General features: G+C 39.0%; 1 protein-coding gene across 3 annotated transcripts in view; it reads left to right on the forward strand.

Annotated features, from left to right (window-relative positions):
* The first annotated feature begins 926 nt into the window (after positions 1-926).
* LOC108664977 (single-stranded DNA-binding protein 3) overlaps positions 927-18,482 on the forward strand; it is a 62,226-nt gene continuing 44,670 nt past the window's right edge. For all 3 annotated transcript variants that reach the window (XM_018151687.2, XM_047879884.1, XM_018151688.2), the window contains exons 1-5: positions 927-990; positions 12,273-12,345; positions 15,354-15,415; positions 16,135-16,219; positions 17,637-17,678. In XM_018151687.2, the coding sequence (XP_018007176.1) occupies positions 935-990; positions 12,273-12,345; positions 15,354-15,415; positions 16,135-16,219; positions 17,637-17,678 (318 nt within the window). In that variant the 5' untranslated portion in view covers positions 927-934. The remainder of the gene's footprint in view (positions 991-12,272; positions 12,346-15,353; positions 15,416-16,134; positions 16,220-17,636; positions 17,679-18,482) is intronic.

Raw genomic sequence — 18,482 nt, forward strand, 5'->3', positions numbered from 1 at the left:
CTTTTTATTTGTCAATAGCTTCATATTTTTTAATATATAAAACTTTGTTTGATCCGTAACACTGCAAACTCTACATGTGCAGACGAGATATTAATAATAATCACCGATATCCTTACTATACTGACAAACTCAGACCCTTAGAACCTAAAAAAATATAACTCGGTACTAACTGTAGTGAGTGACAGAGAGCGCATTTTCTCGTCAACGAAAATGAGAAGTCACGGACGGACAGACAGACAGACGAACGGACATGGCGAACACAATAGCGCCTTTTTTCCATAAATGAGAAAATGCGCTAAAAATACGTGGAACTGCGTGTTCTCATGTTTTGAAAAAGGCCGAGCTCACAGCAAAATCAATACGATCTATATATGGCTTAAAACCAATTAGCGTTATTTTTCACTTTTTGCTTCGATGGTGTAATTGATTTAGGACAAGATGTTCATGTTTGCATAAACTGTCGATATAACAAAACATAGGGTTGGCACTCGCGATGTGGGAGAGATTCGTCTTATCAAAAATGGTTTAGTCAAGCATTATTCTGAATATGAAATTAATGGAGCAGGTATAATCATGAAATAGCTTTATAAAATTATCACACCTTCTTTTTTTTATATCTATTCATCTACAAATCTTTCATAGTACAAACATCAAATTCTAAGCATAAATCAAAAAATTTAGAAGTTGGATAGTTTACAGAAATTCTTTGATCCAAATGCAAGGACATGGTTATGATAACGATATCGTAACTTACTAACTCTGATAAGTAAGATTTGAACCTCGAGTATAAAAGTTACCTCAATTTTCTCATAGAGTTTTACTTAAATATTTTTTTTGCTGTTGTTTCCAATCCCCCCTATCCATTCTTCCACCTTTCTCCTCGATTCAACCCATCTCTTTGGGGTCCCAAACTGGCTTCAGTTCAGTGTTCATCATGTATGCTAAGGGAAAGGGTACGTCCGTTCCGTCGGACGCTCAGGCCCGGGAAAAGTAAGTTGTTGTGATAGTACATCTTTATATTGAAGTGATGAAAGTGTAAATGTAATCAGTGTGTAATGTGTAGCCATTGAAATAAGTGTGATGGTCTGAATTATTGCAAAGTGTATCAGTGAAACGCGGTGTTGATGTGCTGAGCTGTGCTCAAAAGCCTTCTGAAAAACGCCGTTCACGCGTCACAACGCTGCCGTAGCTTCATCTAGATAGATAACTACAGCAGTCCAGCCCAACGAAAGCTAGGTTTAAATATGATTCCCGTTGCATGATGATGTCCTTTTTATTTTAACTACCTTTAATTAGAGTTATCTGTTCTTTATGCGTGACAAGCACGATAATGACGGTCCTGCGCTCTAATGGAATAAATCTTGGTGACAAAAGTGAACTCGAATAATTTATTGATGTGTATTTATTTCACTTGCACATGCAAAAAAAAAAAACTTTTAATTTTATTAGCCTACCTATATGATTTCATTGAAGGTTCTAGTGTTAATGAGGTTATCATATTGGCATCTTCTCATTCTTCTGTAAGTGCCGATTGCTGATAACTTTGCAGTTTGCCACAGTACTTGGCCACTTGAGTCACCAACCTACTATAGAAACGATCTATTTTGTAAAAAACTGAATTACCTACATTCATAGCTTGATTGAAACAGCTTTATTAGTTTATACCCTGTACCATCAATGCTGATAACAATCATAACATCAACAGCAGCAATAGTGTTAAAGCAGAGAGTATTTTAGACTCTTCCTCTAGTTCATTATTGAGTCTTACTCTTGTACCGTAAAATGGGGTAACTTAGACCGGCGGGGTAACTTAGACCACTTTTTGTTTTTTTAACAAAAACCCCCACAACTCAAAAACTATTTGACATAGAAAAATTTTGTCAATGGGCATTAAAGGCCTAATAATGAGGCTACATAACGCAATAGAAAGATTTGAAAAGTTTGCATATCTAATAGGTTAAAAAATTAAAAACCCATGAAAAAGAGCTATTAGGGTAAACGCGGTATATTCCGACATCGTAGGTAATTCCGTCACTTCTCTAGTTTTTCCTTTATATTAAGCTTTGTTTTAGTTCCATGCGTTCATTGATGGTTGAAATGGTGACGTCATACATTTGCGTGTCGAAATACTGCAAAAACACTAGGTCTTGGCCATCTAGCGGGAACTTTTTTTGAAATTACATAAAGACTATGAGAGGCAGGAGCCAGCAATTTATGGTGAGTGAAGCTAGAGTCTAGACCTGTATTTTGCATGTTTCAATTCAAGTTTAATTTAGCTAGTAAAAAAATGGCATCATTAATAAAAAAAAAAGTGGTCTAAGTTACCCCATTTTATGGTACCTATTTAGAATAGACCAGTGAAGTATCATGGAGACCAGACCAAAATTTTCATAAAAAAGATATTGGGTCAAATCTTCAATAGATACCGTAAAATGGGGTAACTTTGACCACTTTTTTTTTCTTAATGATGCCATTTTTTTACTAGATATGTTAAACTTAAATTGAAATATGCAAAATTCATATCTATACTATAGCTTCAATCACCATAAATTGCTGGCTCCTGCCTCTCATAGTTTTGATGTAATTTCAAAAAAAGTGATGGTCTTTGCTACCCCAGCTCTTGGGGTTTCTTTGACCGGGTGGTAAAATCAATTTTATTTTTTGATAAAATAACTCCAGGTTGTGATGCATTGTAGTAGAACTCTTCTAGTTACATATGCAAAAAACAAATTTTAGGAAAGTGTCATAGTTTGCAAATGGGGGGCACCGCCCCCAAATGGGCAAAATGTGACCATCTAATGGCAGCTGTGATGGGGTAACATTGACCTGTTTGGAAATTAAGTTAAAATTACCATATATAAGACTCTGTAGAGTCTGAAACATAAAGGAAAAACAATAATAGGTGTATCAAACATAAAATATGTTATATAGGTACCTATGGTAATTTTAACTTAATTTCCAAGCCGGTCAATGTTACCCCGTCACGGCCACCATTAGGTGGTCAAAGTTACCCCATTGGGGGGTGGCGCCCCCCATTTGCAAACTATGACACTTTTATAAAATTTGTCTTTTGCACATGTAACTAGAAGAGTTCTACTACAATGCATCAAAACCTGGAGTTATTTTACCAAGAAATAAAAAAATTGGAGAGGGTTCTCTGACAGGCTTTAAATAATAGCCCTTTTTCGTGGGTCACATTTTAAATTTTTTAACCTATTAGATTTGCAAACTTTTTAAATCTTTCTATTGTGTTACGTAGCCTCAGTATTAGGCCTTTAATGGCCATTGACTAAATTTTTCTATGTCAAATCGTTTTTGAGTTTTGGGGGTTTTTGTTAAAAAAAAACAAAAGTGGTCAAAGTTACCCCACCGGTCAAAGTAACCCCATTTTACGGTATAGGCATAGAGGTTAAAATGGAAGTGATTCTAAAAAATCAGATTTAAACAATTCCAGCAGCAGTGCAGCACTAAAGTAAAGTTCCTGCCTAACATAGGAACAATCTATTTTCAAGCTAAACAATCTAATGCCAGCCTTCAATAGAAACAACCTATTTTATAAACAAAACTGGGCCATATCATTCTAACTCAATTGAAACGGTTTTTTAGTCATTATGCGGCAATAAATTCCAAAAAATTCTAGTTTTTACCAGTATTTTATGGTATTTAGTAACAAGTGGAAAGATATGTGCAGTGATTAGGAAAAATATTCATTCTTATCTGGGTTTGGTTTATCTTTATTGAATTTCTTCCTGACTATGCAAGATAAACAAACTCTTATAACAAACAATCCAAAAATCTGTGTTTCTTCAGGTTTTATATTGTTATTTTTTCTAATATTTAGTACTTATCATTTGCCAGGTAGTTTGCCGAGTGGCTTACTTTAGCGATGCATATAATTAATTTATAATTCTCAGCTGACCAGTGACAATTCAGCACAGGAGGATAGAAATGATAATGAATATACCTCAACGCTTCCTATATTATAGAAAATCATCCTATTACAGGGCTTGGACACTGTGGGTAGTACTTAATACATAGTATGGAGTACAGTAGGTCTAGCAAGCACAGACCCAAGTATCCAACATAAAACAATAGCTAGTATACAATAATAATTAATCTGACCCTGACACAGACCTAATATTCAGACACAACTCACGATGCAAATAACAGCACTGCCTAGTTCAAATCCTAAAATAGGTAACGGTATGTGCAGTTTCTAGTGAGAGGCAACTTGTGCAGCATTGAGGGTAGTTATCATGTATTTATCAAATCCAACAAATTGTAGTTCTGATGCCTTATATTGCTTTCAGTGATGAATGGCACATTATGTCCAGTTTCTGCTTAAAGTCACCCTAGGTTTCATTGATGGTAGAAGAGAATTCTGAGGTTAGTGTGTGAACAGATTTGCTTGACATTCTGAATAACTGATTTTCCTTGTATGTGAGACATGTCACATTGTAAAAAAGTCACACATTAATTAGAAACCATGTTCAGCTCAAGGATTTCATTTCATCAATATTCTACTATGAATACAACTTACTGTTAAACTTTTCTCTCAATTAGAAAACAACATTATACACAATAATAAGAAATGATCTATTCCTTCTAAAATGCATTGTATTGGATATAGTATTTATGGGAATTAGATTAGCTCAGAACAACACATGATAAATATGAATATATATGTAATTCACTCATTTTTGTTGTATATTTTGTAATAAATAATATATATGTTTGATATAGTATAATATATATATATATATATATACTTAATTTGGCAAAAAAAGCAGGCAAAATAGGAAATATAATCCCCATAACCATGACATGAAATTTTGTATGAAGGAGATACCTAGTGGTTGCTTTTTATTTCACTTATTTGTAAAGTAATTATATGTGTTAAATGACTAAAAAGCTTACTCAGTTTGAATGCGCTAAATTGAAGTGAAGTTTTTATAAGATGGTATTATTTGTAGGTAGCTGCTATATGTGGATTATTACCAATCTATTCTGCATCACTTGTAAAGCATTCTAGTCTATATCAATCCTTGACCAATGCCCATTTTGATTGCAATCGATTGTATTGTCTTGATAGAATTTGGAACAGTGTAATTGAGCAGGCAATGAACTGGTCACTCCAACGTATGTTATACACTTCTTTACAATCTGGTGCGTGTGGATAATTGCACCTGTTTCTGGGGCCCTCTTGTCTTTTTTGTTAGAAAAATGGAGTGAAACTGCACAGTTATACGGGCAATATCAGAACATTTCTCTCAAAAGCATGTAGAATTTCCATTCAACCACAATTTTGGGGAAAATCTGACCTCTAATCCATAGATGTAGCATGTTATATATATCTATGTAATATAGGTTAATGGTGGTAGTGGCTTCAACCTCTTGAAGATATTGCTTTGCCCAAAGCCTCATTTTTGGCTTTTTTGCCTTGCAAATAAAATTTAATGCATTCAGGAGCCAAGAGCTGATTTTAAAATAATGCACGTTTTGAAACCTGTTTGTATAACCAATCAAGATATAAAGACTGGCATTGTTCAAGACTTGACCCATACATTTTCTGGTCAACCATTGAGTAATGTTGGCAATACCTCATTAATGAAGGCAAATTTACAATGTAAAGTCATGCCATTCAGCTGGGAGAAGGTGATGAAAGCTTTGCATGACTGTAGAGAAAAATAGTGCAACTTCCATGTAACTTTTCACTAGGTATCTTGTCCAATGATGTAGTATCAGGCCACTTCAGGCAAGTGTTTTTCATTACTCCAATCATAGTGAAAATTGACAAACCTAAGAACTTTTTAGAATCAGTTCATTTGAATTTCCTCATTTGCTCAAGATTTAAATCAATATCTTGTGTATGTTGTAATGTATGATAATGCTAGACGATGGCATCCACAATACTTTTGCCAGTCTAGCTACGTACTCTACTTATAGGACTTGAAATTGAACTTGAGGATGAGTCTAAAAAAAGTCTCTGCTTTGCCATTATGATTACAATTTAGTTGATTATATAGCATATTCCAGAATATCAGTTAATTTCTGAACTATATATAGTTCTGAATAGACCAATGTAGCAGGGTTGGTGATTTAAAAAAAAATAAAAAAATAAAAAATCAATGATTTTTTTATTTTTTCATGATTTTTTTGATTTTTTCATGATTTTTTCATGATTTTTGTCTTTTTGAAGTGTTACTTTTTTATGTTGCAATTAGCCTACTAACAATAACAGTATATGGATCGTAATGGATGGCTAAAAAAGGCACTTGTTGCCATCAATAATGGCCAACAGGCCAAGGTGGTTCTGTTCCACTCTGACGCCCTGTTCTACTCTGACGTCCTGTTCTACTCTGACGCTCTGTTCTACTCTGATGCTCTGTTCTACTTTGACGCTCTGTTCTACTCTGATGCTCTGTTCTACTCCGACGCTCTCTTCTACTCTGACGCTCTGTTCTACTCTGACGCTCTGTTCTACTCTGAGGAAATAGGAAGTTTTTAAATAACAGGGAGTTCGTGGTAGCAAAACAACCAAAGTTTTTATGGAGGAAAGCATAAGTTGAGTATTATGTTGGAAGTTAATGGTTCACCTAGAAACATATTACATGGCCAGCTAAATAAGTGACTAGTAAGTATAGTAATGAGCATTGGGAATCTTCTGCGATGGAATTTAAAGGTTAATAGTGCTAGACTTCTTGATGAATGCCTCTTGGAGTTGGTGTTTGCTCTGTGTCCTGCTGCTGGAGCGATACAGATCGTCGGGAAGCTCCAGATCATCTAGCGCCAGAGGCCGACTAGATGATAGCCATAGGCTCCATAGCATTTCACAAGCCACCTTTTTGATTGCTTTATCACTGAGACGTTCTTCTACCTGGCTTCTTTGATGTTGGTGCCGTTTGTACACATTATGAAGAGCATACACTCTTATAGTTCTAAAGTCTAAACTTTCTGTGCTATGCTTCATAGTCTGAGTTCTGACCGTGACCTGCGAAGAGTAAGGAAAGGTGATTATGGTCTAGGCAGCTCTGGCAGAAAGAGTAAGGGGAGGAGATCGTGGTCGGGATCTCCAAAGTTTCATTCGATGCTTGGCATCCACTCCCGCTATTTACGCCGCCTATGAAGGATCCACCACGTGACGCATCGTAGCTGTGCGTGCTCCGCTCGAGACTGAGCTCAACGAAGATGCTTTGTACTGGACGACCTAACTATTTAGCATCTTTGAAAGTCAGAGAGTTTTGCCATTTATAGGTTGGGTTATGGACAAAAAATTTACTAAAATATCTGTGCAAGGATAAAATATCAATTGGCAGCAACAATAAAACATAAAACATGTCGGGATTTCGTTGTTTATTACATATTCAAATATTACGCTATCAAAATGTCAGGTGTTTCCTGTACTTTTTTCCAACCCCTGCATATGTGTGTAATAATTGTGCGTAATGAAATGAATGTCGCTCAAATTTCATACATTTTTTTAACAATGTCTCATTTCGAAATCTTCTAATTTGAAGCATTTTTTCGGAAAGCATACACTGTTGGGTGGTCAAGACGACATTGTTTTGTTGTACGAGTCTTTGGATTGTCCCTGTTGTGAATGATGGTTGTGTGAAGCAAGAGTTACATTGTATGCAGATTTTGTTGTAGCTGTCCTCGAATGCTGTTCTGCCCCATCAGGCTGCATTACCGCCTTCAAAGATACTAAAATTATCGTATTTTTGAATGGACGAAAAACTTTTCCTGCAGCCTTTGAATTATTGATGTGGAACTTAGAGTTTGCTGCCTCTTGTTTGATTATTAGATGACGTGAATCTTCTTGTAGAAAATTTCGTTTTATGATCCTATAGTGTAAATATTATGAAACTTTGGATCAATTAATATCATATCTGAACAACTTTCTCGGAGTACAAGAAATAGGATCATGTTGAATGGAGAAGAAAAAATTGTTTTGACTCAGGTAGTTTTGAATTTCGTCATTGAATGTAGCGAATAGCGATTATATCAGAAATTGATTCATTTTCATTGATACGCCCATCGAAAGATTCGTGAGATTACATTTTTTGATCCGATGACTAGTCTGGACGTTGTTAAAAAACACGGCTACAGCAACTAGATTCATAAGCGAGGTTACCTGAACACTGCATTTATATGAGTATCTGCACTCGAACAGTCGTGAGATATTTAGCTTGTCTTTTATCCACATTGTTGGTGCAATGGAGATATCGACGTTAGCATTAGCTCACGCTGTCGTCCACTGATGCCACCGCTGCTATGGTTACGGTGTCAGCGGAAGGTTCGTCACGAGTCTCATCATTGCTCGAAGTTGCCTCAAACTTTAGCGCGATCCTTAGTGATTAACACTATGCTTTTTATCTCAAACTTTATGAATGATTTATTTTAGGTTATAAACTGACGCAAATAAAGATTGTTGCTGAGTACTGTATCTACTGTTAATATTTCTGGTCGCTGCATTGTATTTATATTATTTATTAACTTTACTCGTCGACTGTAATAGGTAGGTACCAAGTTTTGTAGGCGATGAGTGATGGAGTGCGGCGCAAGGACTGAACATCATTGATGTTATTTCTTGTATATTTTCATGGTGCCTGTACACCTAGACTCCTAGTGCAGTGCTGCCTGTACACCTAGACTCCTAGTGCAGTGCTGCCTGTACACCTAGACTCCTAGTGCAGTGCTGAAGCATAAGCGCATTCACGACTCCGAATCATTTTGTTATAAATTTAGCTCCCTCATGAAAGTCTTGAAGAGGTTTGCTTTAATTTTGTGAGGCTAGAACAGTTCGTCTGTTTTTTTTCTGCGATTAGTTCTCTTTTAAAACAATTTTGCAACGTTCAATAGAGAAGTAAGAATAATGATACATGCCGCAAACGTAGTTCTTAATTATGCCTTTGTCGAAGCAAAGCCGCGTAGCTCAGACCGCATCATAAACAGCTTCAATTAGTGTTCAATGGGCTTCGTCTCGTATCGTTTCAATAATGTTCACACAAACTCCGACATTTGACTTGATGAAAGCAATTGAGATTTTCACGATTGGTGTCACATGTGTCATTGACTTTGTTCTTAATTGTATAATAATCCTGCACATGGCGGCTTTAGTGCTATCGTCACCCTGCATGAGATTACTTCTGTATTTGTTAATAGCACTTAGTTTGGTTAATGATGGCCCCATAATTATTGTTTGAGGGGAAAAGAACTTAATTTCATATTTCTAAAAAAGAAACCGTTTTGCTGCGAAACTAACGCATTTTCACGACTGTCGACGATGTCATTACCTTAGCTCCTATTTTATGCCGTAGCATCAAATGCCATAGCTTTTATTTCATCGAGGAGCTCCTAAATCAGTTATATTATGACCTTATGATGAGTTCGGGACTTCTTAGTCCCCGGTCACGCTGATGCGCCGCCTTCGTCGTCCTCCATCTCCGATCGTCGCTAGGCAGGTCACCCCGCGCTCGGGTTCCGGATTTAATGTTGGACGTATTCCGTCTATTGACACATATATATCTATTCCGCCAATGGCATGCTTTTCTCGCCAGAATTGCGTTATGGTGATGCAGTGTTGCGCTGTCACATGGTGCAGGAGGCAGTGTTGCAGCGCTGCTGCTATATCATCTGGTGCAGGAGACAGTGTTGCAGTGTTGCTACAATCATTTAGTCGCGAGTTGAAAGTTAACATCAGCCCTGATATTCTTATGCATTATTGGGGTATGATTATCCACGCTTTCTGGTGTGTATGTAGTGTTTTATCTGTATTTGAAATTTGAAAATTCATACAGTTTGTAATGCACCACGTTCTTCTATTCAAGGAGTCAAGAACCTCTTCTTTTAAGAGGTTTGAAGCCTTGAAGCGGTTTTCGGCGCTCGATAGCAATCAGTCGGAACTTGTCAAATAAATGCTCAGCTGTCGCTTACGAAACCTATCATTTGAACTGATCCCCTAATGTCGTTGGCTTAGATATGGTTTGCCGGTAACAATATCACCAAAGATTTTAAAAAGCCATATTGGTCATGGTGAGCTTCAAATCATTTCATTGTTTTCTTTCTATGGTGAGACTGGGACCCTGGGTTGACCAAGATGCATTTGATCAACACAGACGCGTGTACAGTGTACTTCAAATGCGGTCTCGAGTCAAATGACGGCACAAACTATAATCTAAAGTGTTACGCGCTTAAATGGCATCGAAGATAATTCATTCTTGCTTAAAACTCTTTTGTGTGTTCTCATCTCATAAGATAATAATGTCAATCTCTCTGATCGACCATTTACGTAATATGAACAACGGTGCAGGATCAGCGCCGATCTGTCATCCATCGGATGTCCGATCTGCGCTAACAGCGGAAGGACCTGCGAGTTCCTGAATTCATTCTTGTTTGTTCAATGAATAGAAAGTTCTGAATCTTGCGAAAATTGTATCATTTATTAAAGGGGAGGGAAGTTGTACGTGAGAATGTTGTGTGTGTTTTGTCCTTCAATGTTCTTCTAGATGAGAGATTTTAAAATACAAATTAATATGCGCTTATTATAGAGGCTCCTAATTTTTGTTGCAATGCAATTTGCATCCAACCGCTCGCTACAGCAGATAGAGATATTACGTAGTAAACACGTATCAAATAAAATACCTATTAATTCGTTCCATTCAGCTATATATATTTTATTTATTTGTTAATGGCTTAACAAACCCTTCGTCTTCATGCTTGCCTCAGAAGTAATCGATCAGATCCACAATTTTCAAAGTTCAAACGGATTTCTTAAGAATTTAAAGTACAGCTAATTCAATACTAATTTTCTTCCCGTCTCTGAGTATGACGGGTTGTCTGCTCTATATTTGTGATGAAATTACCCAGCAGTCGCTTGAATGCGACGTCTCCAGGTATATAAGTGTGTGGGAGAATTGCGGTCCATCTTGACGCGTTGATCATCTCCACGACCCCGCATCCTAACTCCGTCGAATGCCGCCCGTACCGTGCCGAAATAAAATGGAGCTTGGCAGCGATAAGTTGATGCGATAAGCTCTTCGGTGATACGTTGACTTTTAGCTGTTCATTGTGTCTGCCGCTTTTCAGTTGACATTCAAGTTTAATTGTGTTTATAATGAACAGTTAGCGATGTGTGTAAGGCAGCTGTACTCTAAATTAGAAAATTTTCTCTAAAATCGATCTTTCCCCTGCTATACCATTCGAATTGTTCGTTGTAGAATCGTCAAACGTGGTTTAGAAATAACATCGTGGCTTGACTGCCGGTATTTTATTTTAAATTCTCAGCTATATCTTTTTATGTTGTGATCATCATTAATTGCTTAGCAATTTTCGGAGAAATGATTTGTTAATGCGAATAAACTCAAAGAAAAATGTGGTCAAGTCCTCAACATGCCATTTTAAAAGCTCAGAGAACTTGAGTCGGATTCCTACATACAAAGCCTGAAAACATGGATTGCAAACGGTGCAATGCCATCCACAACCAAAACCAACGGCAACGTTCGCGTGTCATTTGTTAGCCATCGCAAGACGGTAGAAATTCCGCTGTTCTGTCATCCATTAGATGGGAGCTGTTATTGTTTCTCTGTTGATATATTAGGCGACACGTTCGAACAATTGACTAATAAGGGAGACTGTAATTTCTCCCTCTTTATGCCTCTTCAACTGCTACCTCAAATTTAAATGCACCTGCTCTGGTGAAGCGCGTGTAGACTGAGGAGTGCTGTATAGGTATTGAGTTTGTCGTGTGCTGCTCTGGTGAAGCGCGTGTAGACTGAGAAGTGCTGTAGAGGTATTGAGTTGGTTGTGTGCTGCTCTGGTGAAGCGCGTGTAGACTGAGGAGTGCTGTATAGGTATTGAGTTTGTCGTGTGCTGCTCTCTGGTGAAGCGCGTGTAGACTGAGAAGTGCTGTAGAGGTATTGAGTTGGTTGTGTGCTGCTCAGTGAAGCGCGTGTAGACTGAGGAGTGCTGATTTTGCATTTGCCAAATTTACGTTGTCTCAAAAAGTGTTTCCATCGTTGTAGTTCCTATCAAATTTTCATTTGACTCATTGAAGTTTAACCCACCTAATACCCCTCTGATTTTGTATCTACTTCTGTAACGACTTTTATATCATTTCAAACTTCCGTTCTTAGTCTTCTAATTGAATTAATTTCCCCGTTTACTGTGTGATAAATTTGTTTCCTGCTAAATCTATTGAATCGCAAGCTCGCCGCGATCTACGCATGTGGGAACTTATTTATCAGTTCTGATGCTATTTTTATATGTTGCAGGTTGGCTCTGTATGTTTATGAATACTTACTACACATCGGCGCTCAAAAAGCAGCTCAAACATTCCTAACAGAGGTGAGTGCATTTAGTCTTAAGAATTTCTCACTTATAAATTCTATGTGGCATTTCTTGATTCATTAGAGCAGAGAAAGGCAAAAAAGCCTCCTCGAGCCAACAAGTCTAGTTCCGTCGCGATGAAGATGTGGACGCGTTTAGGTGTCAGCTGACCCCTAACGCTGACTCTTAACGCTGACTCCTAACGCTGACTCCTAACGTTTACCCCTAACGCTGACTCCTAACACTGACTCCTAACGCTCACCCCTAACGCTGACTCCTAAAACCCCTAACGCTCACCCCTAACGCTGACCCCTAACGCTGACCCCTAACGCTGACTCCTAACGCTGACCCCTAACGCTCACCCCTAACGCTGACCCTTAACGCTGACTCCTAACGCTGACTCCTAACGCTGACTCCTAACGCTGACTCCTTACGCTGACTCCTAACGCTCACCCCTAACGCTGACTCCTAACGCTGACTCCTAACGCTCTCCCCTAACGCTGACCCCGAACGCTGACTCCTAACGCTGACTCCTAACGCTCACCCCTAACGTTCACCCCTAACGTTCACCCCTAACGCTGATCCCTAACGCTGACTCCTAACGCTGACTCCTAACGCTGACCCCTAACGCTGACCCCTAACGCTGACTTCTAACGCTGACTCCTAACGCTGACCCCTAACGCCGACCCCTAACGCCGACCCCTAACGCTGTCCCCCTAACGCTGACCCCTAACTCCGACCTCTAACTCCGACCCCTAACGCTGACCTCTAACGCCGACCCCTAACGCCGACCCCTAAAGCTGACCTCTGACGCCGACCCCTAACGCTGACCTCTAACGCCGACCCCTAACGCCGACTCCTAACGCCGACTCCTAACGCCGACCCCCTAACGCCGACCCCCTAACGCCGACCCCTAACGCCGACCCCTAACGCCGACCCCTAACGCCGACCCCTAACGCTGACCCCTAACGCTGACCTCTAACGCCGACCCCTAACGCCGGCCCCTAACGCTTACCCCTAACGCCGACCCCTAACACTTACTTATAATGCTGACTCGTAACACCATACATATAATGCTGTAATATCGTGCAATCATTGTTATCATAGAGCTCATATTGGTCTCCTCATACATCAAGATTGTATGTAAAGCCCCAGCTTCTACGCTGTCATTATATCTTCTATGTATTTTATCTGCGCTTGTGCTTGTTTATGTTGACCACCAAGTCTGACATGTGTCACGGTCAGGAATTAGCCGAGATAAGTGCAATTCTTGCATATCGACTAAAATTTGGAGCAAGACATTCTCCGTAATCACGAGTTGTCTGCGTTCATGTTAGAAACTATCGTAAGATAAGTCACATCATCTGCCCGGCCTGCCAAGTGTACGCTAATTTAGTGTGCGTGTCATTAGTGTGCGCGAGAGTGCCGTTGCGTGGTGCACATGAGCGTATCATGCACTGCATGTTACCTCGTCACTGTCATGCATGATACCTCGTCACTGTCATGCACGATACCTCGTCACTGTCATGCATGATACCTCGTCACTGTCATGCATGATACCTCGTCACATTGAGCTGCAAAAAGGAGGCGCAGGTCGCGGAATGATGCGGAGCAGGTCGCGTTGTGGTGCAGGTCGCACTACGGTGCAGGTCACAGGTTATGTGGTGCAGGTTAACTGATAACGCCACATCGCTGGTGCTGTGTCACGCTGCCTCCATGTCCCGTAACCGTGACCGTTATAGAGGAGGCGACGTGACGCTGTAACGGCGGCACACATCCGCGCCAACTCTTGTGCCCGGTGTTACTGTTACTCCTGCTGTGTGGTGACTGGCGTCGTGCAATACTCGTAACCGGGGTGTTGCGTGCAATACTCGCTCCTAACCAGTGTGTTGGGTGCAATACTCGCTCGTAACCTTCGTTACTCCATCACTCCTCCCTACGACTGTACCACTCCGTCTTCTTCGTTACTGTAACGCACAACCTTATGCACGACTGTACCTCTCGCTTTCTTTAAGATAATACCACAACGCCTTCTTTACGCCTGTATCACTCTGACTTCATTACGTCTTCTTTAGGAAAAATTTTTGCTATTCGAAATGGAAGATAATACCCAGGTTCTTAGCACTGGGGAAGTGGAGGCTAAGCCTCATAAGATTTATGAGCGGAACTTAGGTTAATAATGCCTGATTGTTTTATTATTTAATCTCAAAATTTGGCAACATTATATTGAATTTTTCGGCATTTCGGGGTAAAATTTATTATTATTTAATCTCAAAATTTGGCCACATTATGTTGAACTTGTCGGCATTTTGGGGTAAAAAAAATAATTTGAATAAATGATTGATCATTAAATTATTTAAGGGCGCTGAAGTTCCCTATAATAGGCCTAATGACACCTCTGCCTCGAAAGTTGACATTCATCAAGAGTTAAGAAGTGAACGTCTCCCGTCATCGCGCGTCATGCAGGGACTGCAACGCACTCTACACCGATCCATTCGTCTCTTTTATGTCATCTAATCCGTGCCTTGTCCTCAATTTCAAATTCTTGATTCAAGGGAAGCAAGGCTCCAATAATTAAGGTCGCTTCCGCTGGCCCGCCTTCTTCTTGCTCTTCCAGTGCACCTTTTTTTACAGACAACAGAAGCGCTTCTCGACAGTTTGCCTGCTGCCTCCATTGTTATTAGTCATTCGGTCCGTGTACATTTAGTTGAGCTTACGGCAGTTTTCATCGATAGGAAGTCATTCGTAATGAAAGCTGCTTGAACACATTTCGTTTTCCCCAAATATTTATATACATTTAATCGCAAGATATAACGCTCGTCCTTTCCGAAATGACTGGACGTTTTTTAACATTGCTAGGTGCACCAATTTATTACTATTCTGTTTGACCTAATAGTAAAAATGCTGCAACTCCAAGTAAGCTAAATGTTAAAACTTTTAAACTAATAATTTGAGTAGATATAATTTTTTTGCTGTTTACTGTTTTCCATTATTCCCTAATTAACGGGTTCCCTTTCCGCTCACAGATCAGATGGGAGAAAAACATAACACTTGGGGAGCCTCCAGGTTTTCTACATTCATGGTGGTGGTGAGTGTCTTCTACTCGAGTTGCCCTAGTAGACATGTCCCCGCAAAACTATTGCTTTTGGTATCGACCATTTTCATCGATAAGGTTATGATTTTTCGGGTATCCTGTGGTAGAAGTAGACGTAACGTGGGTAAGAATACTGGGCCTATACTTTCAAAAAAGTTAAGAGATCGTAAGTTCATCAGCCAATCATTGACGGTGTTTCAAGCAAAATCCCCCAATCATAGACAAGAAAATAGGGCGTAAGTACTTATGTTCACTTAGCAAGTTTTGAAAGTATGTGCACTGGGCAGCCCGGCAGGGCTTGATGTTGAAGCGACAATTATATTATGTTGGCTGGCGTGGGCTGTTCCAGGCTTCACGCACGGCCTGGAGATCACTACATCTCGTGTTGAACTCTCTGTCCAGGACCTGTGCTCTCTAGATACATGAGGCTACTGGCATCAAATATCAGCAACTTCATACTCTATAATATATATAGGTCACTATAAATACTTTCTTGACATTAGGAAATATCAAATTGTTCTCTCCAGAAACGCCTCAAAATCGCTCTTACAGTGGCATAGGAGATAATTTATTTTAAACATAAAAGATAATTTATACTGAGATCTTAACATTGAGGTCTTTGAGGTCTTTTTAATTTTACATTCGTGCTTACAATTTTTTTTTCTACTTGCATGTAATGAAGTTATTAATATGGAGTTACGTTTTGTGTGCAGCGTGTTTTGGGACTTGTATTGTGCGGCACCAGAGCGAAGGGACACATCAGAACACAGTAGCGAAGCTAAAGCATTTCACGACTATGTGAGTACCTATATTAAATAGCTATAAATTTAATCGTTAAAATAATATCATGAAATTATTTATTTTAAATTCTCCTGCGATTACTGGTGATAGCCGTCATTCAAGAACGCGTCCTGTGATCTAGCGTCAGGTCGTACCAAACGTAAAAATATATTGCTTTATATTTACATCTTTAGATGTCCTACTTACATTCATTCACTGCAAAAAAATATGCATTCACTGCACTGAAATATTCAGAAGTAACTTTCAACTTTCGTCGCATGTCACTTCTATTCTATTCTAACTCATTGAGCGCGAGCTTACGACTGGAAATTCATTGTATAATCGTATAAGAAATGTTCTGGGGCTTCTATAGCAATTCTCATTGATTGTCAATTCCTTGATTTCGCGCATTTCCTTTCCCTACTTTTGTGGCGGGAAATGAGCAGGCTGAGAGCAATTCTAAAAGTTTGTTCTGAAATGGCTTCTTGTTGTTTCGTTTCTCAGTGAGATTCATGTTCTTTTGATGATAAGCTTGAACAATAAAAATATAATAGTCATGAATTATGTTAAATTGAATGTTAAGAACGCATGTACAATAACGCACTAAGCATAGCTAGCGAAGCTTGACAAATAGATTTGTTGAGGCCGCATTAATAACTGGATTGCGATTCTGTGTGGCCACCGATTGTGTGCGTGTGCTATGGTGTGTCTAGCCATAACTAGTCATCGTCCCTGAGTAATAACCCGCACATGATCCACTATATTTATGTGGAATTGATGAGTTTTCCCTGATGATCAGAGGCCGTGTACACAAGCTTACAGTGACGCGTTCTTAAGAATCATTCACTAATCTCAGACTCTTATCATTTTTGCTGCATATACTTGTATATTTTGCTAAGTAGATATAATGTTGTTTATTTATGTTCTTCCTAATTCCTATGAAAGAGTTGATTTTAGGTCATTTTTTGTTCAATTTGAACCAGAGGGTGTCGGATAGCTAGCAAACAATTGTTCTTGTTTCAAGTCGTTCAATGTACGTACATGGTTTGTGAAGATTAGGATTAGGTCGCTACTGTTTTCCCTCTTACACTGCGTTTTTTACACGGCGTTTTTCTCAGAAACCTTGGGTTCTTAGAAATTTATTATGGAAATAAACAATTCTTTGAAAAATTCTATAAGAATAAGTTTCCAACTTTATGTATGTATTCAACATTAATGTAATAAATTACTACGTGATTTAATTTTTTCCGGTTTAATATCAGTTTTTTATTAGTCTTCTTTTTTCGGGAGAATATTACGCGAAGTAACTCTACGACAATCGGAGTATTAAATGTGATTGAAATTCTAGTATATTGTCTGAAATATATTTCCTATATACATATGTGAAGTTTGCGTCTTGATAACTCCTGCTAATAATGTTCTATGTTCCACTCAGGGTTTCGTCAATTCCGGTTATGGAGTCAACGGCATGGCACACGTAAGTAAAATTGTCAACAGTCCGTTAAAGTGTACCGTTAATTCGCTCATTAATCAAGCGCATTGCAATTGCAGTAATATATGGTATACAGGGGTTAGGCAAAATAAGCGAGAGAAATCTAAGTAATATATTAAAGTGAAATGTAGGACCCCTTTCGCGGCAATTACAGCCTCAATTTTCCAATGTTTGGATTCATACAAATTGTGAATTGTTTTCAAACAAGTTTTCACCCATTCTTCCGTTAAAAATACCTCCAGCTCTTTTAAAGACGATGGCGGCTGGAATCGACTTTTGACTTGCATCTCTAAAATCGGCCATAAATGCTCGATAATATTCAGGTCTGGTGATTGTGCTGGCCAATTTAATAAGATGCTCAACTTCATGAGAATGTTCCTCGTGCAATTTTTTCACAATGTCAGCTGTATGGATCGGGCCATTAGCATCTTGAAAGATGGCATTCCCCTCCGGAAACAGTGCTCGAACCATTGGATGAACTTTGTCCTCCAAAATTCATAGTCACGGCTGTTGATTCTTCCTTGAAGAGAAATTATTTTTCCGCCGGATTTCAGTGAAATATCACCCCAGATCATCACAGATCCCCCGCTAGGATTTACGTTTGGGAGGAGGTAGTCGGGATTAACCTTCTATCGCCGTATGTGACTCCTCGGGAACATAACTTTCAATTTAAATTAAACCTAAACTATTGAGTGTTGCAGCCTGAGGACGTTTGTACGCAACGGAGAACATTTTAAAATTGTCGTACGTGGCGGCAACCATCAGTGCAAGTCATTTTGATCTCACTAG

The sequence above is a fragment of the Hyalella azteca genome, unplaced genomic scaffold (genome assembly GCF_000764305.2).
Source record: "Hyalella azteca isolate HAZT.00-mixed unplaced genomic scaffold, Hazt_2.0.2 contig4128, whole genome shotgun sequence".
Classification (NCBI taxonomy): domain Eukaryota; kingdom Metazoa; phylum Arthropoda; class Malacostraca; order Amphipoda; family Hyalellidae; genus Hyalella; species Hyalella azteca.